The sequence below is a fragment of the Oxyura jamaicensis genome, chromosome 7 (genome assembly GCF_011077185.1).
Source record: "Oxyura jamaicensis isolate SHBP4307 breed ruddy duck chromosome 7, BPBGC_Ojam_1.0, whole genome shotgun sequence".
In the NCBI taxonomy this organism is placed as follows: domain Eukaryota; kingdom Metazoa; phylum Chordata; class Aves; order Anseriformes; family Anatidae; genus Oxyura; species Oxyura jamaicensis.
In genome coordinates this window covers 15,741,025-15,750,057 of record NC_048899.1, presented here as the reverse complement: position 1 = coordinate 15,750,057, position 9,033 = coordinate 15,741,025, and the positions used below count along the sequence as shown (strand labels likewise).

The 9,033-nt window shown below is 45.5% G+C and overlaps 2 protein-coding genes across 5 annotated transcripts in view; one reads left to right on the top strand and one right to left on the bottom strand.

Moving 5' to 3' along the window:
* Positions 1-2,539, bottom strand: part of CCNYL1 (cyclin Y like 1) — a 43,308-nt gene extending 40,769 nt beyond the window's left edge. Inside the window, exons 1-2 of one of the 3 annotated variants that reach the window (XM_035332366.1) lie at positions 2,330-2,539; positions 469-1,396 (exon numbers count right to left, since the gene is read on the bottom strand). In XM_035332366.1, coding sequence (XP_035188257.1) covers positions 469-481 — 13 coding nt within the window. In that variant the 5' untranslated portion in view covers positions 482-1,396; positions 2,330-2,539. The remainder of the gene's footprint in view (positions 1-468; positions 1,397-2,329) is intronic. The other 2 variants (XM_035332367.1, XM_035332368.1) reach the window with 2 other exon arrangements.
* A 236-nt stretch (positions 2,540-2,775) lies between these two features.
* METTL21A (methyltransferase like 21A) lies at positions 2,776-4,783 on the top strand. 2 transcript variants are annotated; one of them, XM_035332370.1, is made up of 3 exons: positions 2,776-3,040; positions 3,189-3,300; positions 4,258-4,522. In XM_035332370.1, exons 1-3 carry the CDS (start codon positions 2,900-2,902, stop codon positions 4,371-4,373), a joined length of 369 nt encoding a protein of 122 aa, XP_035188261.1. In that variant the 5' UTR covers positions 2,776-2,899; the 3' UTR covers positions 4,374-4,522. The 2 variants fall into 2 exon arrangements, with proteins under 2 accessions (XP_035188261.1, XP_035188260.1); XM_035332369.1 differs by having other exon boundaries at positions 2,801-3,040; positions 4,307-4,783.
* Positions 4,784-9,033: the final 4,250 nt, after the last annotated feature.

Here is a 9,033-nt window from a genome sequence, read left to right as displayed (position 1 = left end):
AAAAAAAAAAAAAAAAAAAAAAAAAAAAAAAAAAAAAAAGATTGCTTCTATTTATACCTGCCTTTGCCTTGGTAACCAGAGACTGTGAGATGGATGCAGAATTTTCCCCACATTGGGGATGGTATTGTGGTACATGCAGTGTCTGCAGAGCCATCACAAGAACTGTTGCATTCATTTCTAAGGGAGGATTTTAAACAATGAGCAGTACAATTTCAGTAAGAGAGGTATATTAGTATAGCTTCAAAATAATTTGCACTCGTTTCCATCTCATCTACTTGACTCTTTGATCTTCTGAGTATTACAAGGACCGCTGCTCTTAAACGCTTTTTTAAATTACCCAAAGAAGCTTATTGGCATCTGAGGTAGCACAATTTACTTACAGTTGGACACATTATGCCTTTGTTCTATTAAGTAGTTCAGTGAGATAAGAACGGACTTAAATCAGTGTTTCTTTTTACTTTAACTCACCCTTGCTTTCCATAAAATGAGCTGTTTCCTACTTTGAAAGTTTATCTGCTGCTTAAGTGTCTGTCTTGCCTTCTGCAGTTTTAAAAAGATGAACCAAGGTACGTTCTTGCAGTTTTATCATTGTGCTAAGCTCTCACCCTGCTGGGAGAAAAAGCGTTTCAGTTCTGAACAGTTGTTTTAGGCCTAAATTTCTTTGTTCTTTCATTTTCCTTATCATTTTACTGTCAGGAAGGGTGGAAAAAAACACATCTCTTTCTCTGCTGCTATAATACTTGGGTATCGTAACTTAGAAAATAGATTTGGAAAGGGAATAAGTTAAATTTAAGGCTCTTTCTGAGCTTTTAGTGCACTTGATTGCCTTTTAATAGCTTCACTATCCAGTTCTAATCTGGAAAGTAATTCCTGACCTTCAGTCTATGGCTCATGGAAGTCAGTGCCAAAGAAACATTATCAGGGAAGAAGGAAAAATACTTCTGGGAACCAGAGCAGGATTGCTAGAGAACCTGCTGATCTCCAAAGATATTCAGGGATATTTGTCTTACAAAAACACATCCTTGAGGAAAAAAAAACATTCACTACCTTATTGTCTTTGAGAACGAACGTGTACATTTTCATGCACAGCCTCCTTTCACTCTAGTTACTATCTGGTCTTCCAAAATACCACAGGGGAAGAAAACTGCTGGGGTTCCGGGGGGGGGAAGGAGGTGATTAGGAGCACTGGAGCCCTGGTGCATTCATCCACATGTCCTAGGCTGGAGATCCCAAGGCTGGCATGTGATTTAGGAGGTGGAGGCAAAAGATGTGTGTCATTTGGGAGTTCCCCTCCATTTGCCTGATGGTGTAGTTTAAGCACAGTGTGATTCAAAAACTCATCCAAGCAGAGTTCTTATTTCAACTGTAATCATTCTCATAGCTTTTCCCACATTGCCTATATAAATAATTAAAAAAATAAAGTTAATAGCATAAGCAGCTTCAAACTCTGAAAAGCAGAAGCAGTGGCAAGGGACCAGTACTTTAGGACATAAAACCACAGTAAGCTGAATCATCGCACCTGCTCTGGCATGCTTATGAGAAGTCTGAGTTGCCTTAAGACAAGTATGAACTCGTTTTGGGCAAATGAAATACTGGTTTTCATTCCCCTACAGTAGCAGAACCCTAAAAACAAGCTTTGGTTCCTGCTACCCCTGCGCAGCCTGTAATGCTTTTCCACAAAGGTTCATAAATGTTGAGCCATTCAGTCGAAATCAACGGCTTTCACATGTAACCACATTTGCTTTCGTCTGCCAGCCAGATTTGCTGCTTCCTGTGGGAAAGTGGATTTGTTTTCTGGAGCTGGTTTTGCTCCCCAACTTTGAGGGCTGGGCTAACCCTTCTTTCTGGTGGTGACATGGGGAGCTGCCGAGCCACACAACAAGAGGAGATGGGCACAGGGAAGCCATGCTGCTCCATGGCCCCACTCCCCTAGGCATTTTTCTTGTGGCCCTCTGCACACAAGGTCTGGCTCCTTGCAGGGGCTGAGGAACACATCTGGAGCTCCTGTGCCTGTGGGTGGAATACCTGCAGCAGTGCTTCTAGGGAGCTGGAGTGCAAGCGCTGCCAGGACGATTCCCCAGCCCTCCCATGGCCTTTAGCAGGCTTTGGAGCAAGTTCAAGTAACTGGGTATGAAGTCAGACAAAGGAGAAGAGCACTGTGTTGTTTTGCCAAACAAGATTAAACGGAGCCAAAGGTGAAGAGAAACCCATGCACAAACAAGGCAGCAGGAGCGTTAGCGCCACACTCCCACTTGAGAGCAACTCTGCCTTTACTGCCATGGTCAGTATTCTGGACAGATGCAGAGAGATGTGTTTCTGCGATGGTTACCTGGTTATTGAAGGACTGCTTCCAGGTTGGTGATGAGTACCTGCAGGGACCGCGTTCACAGAGCTGGCAGTGGGGGAAGAGTCTGGGGATCTGGACAAATCTGTTTCTTATAAAAGCAACTATCTCAAAACCCTGAAACAGAAGACATGAGCTGAAGCCACAGAGCGGCAATAGTGGCAGCAGACAGTGCCTCACAGAGCATTTGGCACCTCTTACCTTTCTGTATGGCACCTAGGCGCCAGAAAAAAGCCCACCAGCCTCCGTACTGGTACCAGTTAGACGCTCACTGGGGTGCCCCCCCCCGCCTCCGCGTCCGTCTTTTTTTTTTTTTTTTTTTAATTTCCGCCTTCATTTTTTTTCCTTTTTTCTTTCCCTCCCCCCCCCCCCCCCCCGCCCATTGTGCAGCTCCTACCCCCAGCCCGAGCCCGCTGCTGGCGCTCCGAGCCCCGCCGCCAGGCCGCGCCCCGCCTTAGGCGCCCGGGGCCTGCCACGGGGGAGCGGCGGCGGCGAGAGGCCGGGCCGGGGCCCTCGCGGGGGCCGCCCCCCGGTGCCCCGCAGGAGGCCGCCGGGATGGCGCTGGTGCCCTACGCGGAGGGCTGGGGCCTGCAGGGCCTGCGCAGCCCGTGGGCCACGTACCGCTTCGCGGGGCGCACCGTGCGGCTGCGGCAGGACTGGCAGCGGCTCGGCGTGGCGGCCGTGGTGTGGGACGCGGTGGGTACGGGCCGCGCGGCGCTGCTCTGCCAGAGCCGATACGGCTGGCTCTTCCCGAAACCTCCTCCCTTGGTGTAAATCAGAAATGCTGTGATTCAGTGTGACTGAAATGAGCCCTGTGCCTAATTGTCCTTGTCTCTTGGCTTAGGCTGTCGTCCTGTGCACGTATTTGGAGATGGGAAGCATCGATCTCAAAGATCGGTCTGTGATTGAGCTGGGAGCTGGAACCGGATTGCTGGGAATAGTGGCCACACTGTTGGGTAAGGGTTCTCCTGTTTGTTTTAAGCAATTTACAACTGTAGTAAAACTGCCACTTTTACATCTGCATGCCTGGTACAGAAGTTAATACCAAAGCCACCTGTGTGAACTGGGATGTATCCTGCCTGAGTCATCTCCCTTTTTGTTAGACTTCAGAGCCTGCTGCATTATTTATTGTAGCGATGGTGCCACTGCAGTTTACTTTATGGTGGGACCCTGCTAAGGCTGGCGCCTGTTACCATGGTAGTCAGCTCCGCAGCACTGAGTTCTGCAGCTCTCTTCCCCCAGGGAGCGAGAGCTGTACTTGCTGTCTTCCACTTGTCCTAAAATGCAGCATGGATGAAGCTACAGACAGAAATCACTCTGTGCTTGTGTGAGCCTTGTAAGCCTGTCTTGCAAACAGGGAAACCAAGGTCTGGAGAAATGATTTACCTGGGATCTGTGGCTGAGGCAAGGACTGGGTGCCATGTTAAATTTGTGCTAACCATCCCAGACTACCTTTGTAATTCAAAGCACTAGTGACTATGGAAGGTGCTGATTGAAATAATAAAAACAGTGCGTGGCATGACCACATTCTGTCAAACTGGTAAATCTCACAGGGATAAATTTCATCTGATCTGTGAAATAGGGTCTCTAGCTGCCTCTCTTCAACAGAACAAGTAAAGAATCAGAGCAGGTTAATTGTAGCAAGGCCTTTAACTTTGTTGTCACCTATGGAAAGGCAGGACATAACTATTTTCATGCACTGAGAAAAAGCTCCAGAACACTTTCTTTGCTTAATCCGACAATCTTTGTGTGGAAAATACTCTGTATTCTTAAGTGACTGATGAATAGGATGTTTGGAGACAGCGGGCTTTCTGCTTGTTTTGTTCTTTTGTTTTTAATCAAACAGCGTAGGGGAATTACTAGCATCTAACAGGAACTAAGGAGGCTGCTTGACATAGAGCACTGTATTCCAGATGCTGTGTTTACAGACATTAACCTGAGACAAACCCTTGTACCACCTAGGTGCTCGTGTTACCATCACAGACAGGGAAGCAGCACTGGAGTTCCTGGAGTCAAACGTACAGGCTAACTTACCTTCTGAACTCCATCCAAGAGCTGTGGTGAAGGAACTGACTTGGGGAAAAGACCTAGGTAACTTCCCTCCAGGAGCGTTTGACTTCGTCTTGGGTGCAGACATCATTTATCTGGAAGAAACTTTTGGGGAACTGCTTCAGACATTAGAGCATCTATGCTCAGAGCAAACTGTGATTCTTCTTTCCTGTCGTATCCGCTATGAACGGGATAACAAATTCTTGAAGATGCTGAAAGGCCATTTCTCTGTATACGAGGTCCACTATGATTCCAGTAAGGACATTCATATCTACAAAGCACAGAGGCACAGTCACAAGGATGACTTTTGACTCTATACTTCGTTAATAAGCCACCAATCCTGTTCAAACCTCCCGTAGTTTCTATTAAATACAATTGTTCCTAAGCATATAATTGCAGAGGTTGTGTTATTTCATTGTCTTCCACTTGGTCTGACAGAGCAAGGATTGTACTTACCTTCTGCTTGTTTCTAATTTCTGCTTCATTCCTCAATAACAAACACGAGGTCTTCCACTGACTTTTTATCAAATGTAATTTCTGAAGCTGATTTAAGCTGCAGAAATCTCCATGCATGAAAAATGTCATAAAAAGACCTGTTCTTTAAAATCAAATGACAATTTCCATGGGAAACTTAGATTGGGGATTAGAATAGATAAAGTGGGATTTTTCCTCCTTATAATTTCAGCTTTAGTAAAGTAATATGGAAGAAATATAAACTAAGACTGCAGCTCCAAATGCTTTAACTCTTCAAACCTTCTGCACCTTTAAAGTTGCAGTAAAAGAAACCATTCAAAGGGCAAAACCAACAAAGGCAGATGTTATAAAGTTCCTCTATTGCCGCCACTGCTGAACTGAAGAGGCACAGGGAAACAAAGGGCTGGGTCAGCGGGGGGGAAGGATCAACATTGCAGAGTAAGCCAACTTGGAAATTAGAGATGATTATATCTGACTTACGAGTGTAGAGGCTATGTCTGCGGGACTGAAGCAGTTCTGGTTCCTGGGTTGTCCCTAACAATCTAAGTTTCCTGCACACGGATTGAGGCTCCTCTGAGCAGATAGAAACACGTGTGTGCCAGCAGGGCAAATAAAACAAGGAGACTCAAACTGCTTTTTAAATACCAGCCCTTGACTGTCAGAGTACCACCTTTTACTTTCTACTTCTATTTGTTTTGTGGGTCACTATCTCTGAGAGCAGTTATTTAGGAGAGGAGAATGCTGCTGTAAAATCTTTACAGTTGGGGGGAATGTATTCTACTACTGGGGAGCTTGAGGCTTGAGAGCATCTAGATTTTGGCATGCTTCTGGTACACAGCGATAGTTAGATGCTGTTTTAAGTAACTGACTTTGTACCTTAAGCTTTTGGAAATACCTGTGTGTTTATCCCATAAAACCTACATGATAAACAGTGCAGCTTGGAATCTGAATCACACCATGAGCAGATTTCCATCTCTTTGTAATGGCAGAAGCAGGAAACTAGTGAAAGCAGTGGCCTACATTTTTTTTTTTTTCCTTTAAATTTAACCCAGGTCATGTTCATGCATGTCTTTGGCACTGACAATGGCAAAAGCTAGCAGCTGCTTTGGGCCATGGATGTAACAAGCTCTATATCTCCTCTGCTTCTATCAAACTTCCCAATGGGAAAAGATGCAGAGGGTCTGTGGTCCAGAAATGACAGGTAAACTGTAATCTGGAAATGACACATTTGTCGTTACAGCTCCGATCAATGAGGCCCAAAGGTCTTGTGTTTCATCACTGGAGAGTCTGTCAGCTGTTCTCAGCTGAAGTTCTCTGCTTGGCTCAGAACTCAGCCTGAGGGTGGATGTTTTGTAGTACACTTGCTTACAATGGTCTGTTTAGAAGCCACATGGTGTCACTAAAACAGTGCTTACACAGCTTGCTGGGAATCTGCAGTCTGAAACTAGAGTTTAAGTCCTTTGAGGGAAGGAGGACAGCTTTAATTAAAAACAGAACACGGAATGAGTTTTAATGTGCCAGACATAGCATTTTCTGTCCTATCCACTGAGTGAACAATGTTTGGGAAAAAAATAACACCCCCCCATTCTGTTTCTGTATAGTTTTTGGAATGTGACTAAGTTCTCACCACTCCTCTTCCTTTTCCTCCCCACCGGTGCTTCCTTCTCTCTTAGCTTGTCTGTGGTCACTGCATATTTTAGCTTCCCCTGGGGCTGGAGCTGGCAGAAAGCAGAGGGCTGGTTCTTGTGCCTGGGTGTGCATGTGACTTGGCCCATGGGGAAGGTCTGCTACCTAGCCATGCTCAGCCCTTGCAAGAGGCTGCAGCTTGTACTGTTGCCTTAGTAGGAACTTGCTTAAAAGGCCTAAACAGCACAGAAGAAAGCCTAGTGTAACAATCTACATGCTGTTAAGAAGGGGGTTTTGCTCCAGGCCTTGCTTTGACAGTAGAAGTTCCGCATTTTTAAAATGAAACAGTTTATCACTTTCTAATGTTTAGCAGCTCACAGCACGTTTTCTTAGAGCGGCTGTTACAACCTGTAGCCTTCTGAGAGCAGGAATGTGGCGGAAGAGACCAGGCCTGACTTCTGCAGTGCTGCTGTTGCACAGGAGCTCTGCAAAGCTGAGGGGGTATGCTTGAAGGCACTGCTAAAGAAATGCTGCTGCTCATAAGTAAGTACCTGTGGAGCACAGCACAAGACAGATGTTGGCAGCTCAGGCGAGTGCCTTGCCCTGAGCTGCAGAGCAGAGATTTTGGTGCCCCCTCCTTGCTCAGTGAGCTCGAAGTACAAAGTGGCACCCCCCTGAAGGGGACACCTTGTCTTCTGACCACCACTGGGGTGCAGACACTACTTTAGATTCAAGACACAAGACCCAAATCTAGGCAGACCAAACAGGGCTTGCCTCTTCTCCCACAGCAGACCCTTGATGCCTGCAGACCCTCATTTTGTGTTGGGTGAGGCTGACAAGCTAGAACAGGGCAGAACTGGTCAATGTCTTTTTGGTGCCCTCTGCCCCTTCACAACAGAAGGGAGTAAAGCATGTGAGTTGATGCAGCAATACAAGGGCAGGGATCCCCTTTGCCAGTGTTAACTAGCAATCTGAGGAAAGGCAGGCTGTGGGGTGAGCCAGGAGAGAGAATGAAAAAGGGAGAATAGGAATACTGCTGCTAGGCCACCACCCCAAGCACGTCAGTTCTGGTTGCTTTTTAAGCTACAGTGTTTAGTGGCAATGGCATGCACCATCTGTGAGAACAACTCAGCTGAAGCCTATACCCCACTCCTGCTGGGTAGTGCTCAAACCCTTCTGCACTATCCAGTGAGCAGTGCCTTCTGCTGTCCCAAGCTAGGCTACACAGCTTTTTTATATTCCCATCACACATAGCTTCAGGCAAATGCTGGCCGTGAAGCACACCAGATGTGTAGGACAGAAGTAGGACAGGTATAATTGCCTAGTGAGCAAGCACTGAGAGCAGCTTTCTGCAATGACACCTGCAGGCCTGAGGTGGAAGCAAACTCTGGTGTCCTGACCGATCAGTCCCAGGGAACTTCTGATGCAGAACGAGATGATGCACATTAATGCTTCAGCAGCTGTATGTTATTTATGCTAACACCCTGCCCAGGAACTTTCTGTCACTGTGTTCATCCTAGAAGTAGAGAAATAGCCATGATTCTCTTTAGGATCGTTCCACTACATTAGTCCTGTTTTGTGACAGGATGTGAACTCACCTGGAGGGAGGACCTGTTTGTGCATCGGTCCCTGAGTAGTGAGGCAGTGCGTAAATAGTCTCACAAGAGAAAAAAATACTCACCCCAGGGAGAGGATCCAAGACACAGGAAAGTGACTGGATAGATGTCAACATGATGTGAATTTCTGCAGTCATTCCTGAAACATGTCATGCTGTGAGAAAACAAACTTTTCTGAAATGTCATTGCAAAACTGAAGTGGTGTTCAATTAATATAAAGACATGGACTATGATACTCAACTCTGTTTTATGGACAGAGCTTTGAGGTGCAGATTCTTCTATCAGAAGAATTGGCTTTACCAGATGACCTACTGACTGCAGGGGGACCTGCACTGCCTGATTCTTTCACCATGAAATTCAAGACAAACTGCATTTTTATCTTACGGACGAATCCCTGTTTGATTCTCCTTCATTACCGAGACGTGGATTTTGTGAACAAGTATAGGAATGACATTATGCAAATGCTTAGCTGTGAAAACTACAAAATCCCAGCCATAATGAGCTGACCTTTCTCATTTCCCTTGATTTCACTAGAGGTGTGTTTGCATCAGTGCTGAATTTGTTCTTCTGGCTTTTATCCCAGTGTTTTGATCCAGCCTTGCAGATTACATAATCAAGTTACAGTCTTTGCAATGCTTGCTGCCTTCTGTTCTGTTCTTAAAATCGGTAGTACATGGCTTACAGGAATGCTTAAAAGTGGGAAAGACAGTATATTTAAACTGTGAAAAAAAATCTTTCACACATTTTTAAACAACAGAACTAATTGCCACCAGAATGAATACAAGAAAGCAGGTTTAAAAATAAGTATCAGAAGTGGAAGAGAAACTGTTATCCAAGATCTAACCTCTCATTAATTGAATTTAATTAAGATTTAAAAAGCCTTCTATTTGGGAAAATTATATCATGAATACTTACAGCAGGTCA

Bases quoted from the DNA above. Each gene is read 5' to 3' on its own strand.
- METTL21A (XM_035332369.1), top strand. From the start codon at position 2,900: ATGGCGCTGGTGCCCTACGCGGAGGGCTGGGGCCTGCAGGGCCTGCGC. The intron at 3,041-3,188 runs GTGGGTACGGGC...CTCTTGGCTTAG, and splicing joins CGGCCGTGGTGTGGGACGCG to GCTGTCGTCCTGTGCACGTA. The intron at 3,301-4,306 runs GTAAGGGTTCTC...TGTACCACCTAG, and splicing joins AATAGTGGCCACACTGTTGG to GTGCTCGTGTTACCATCACA.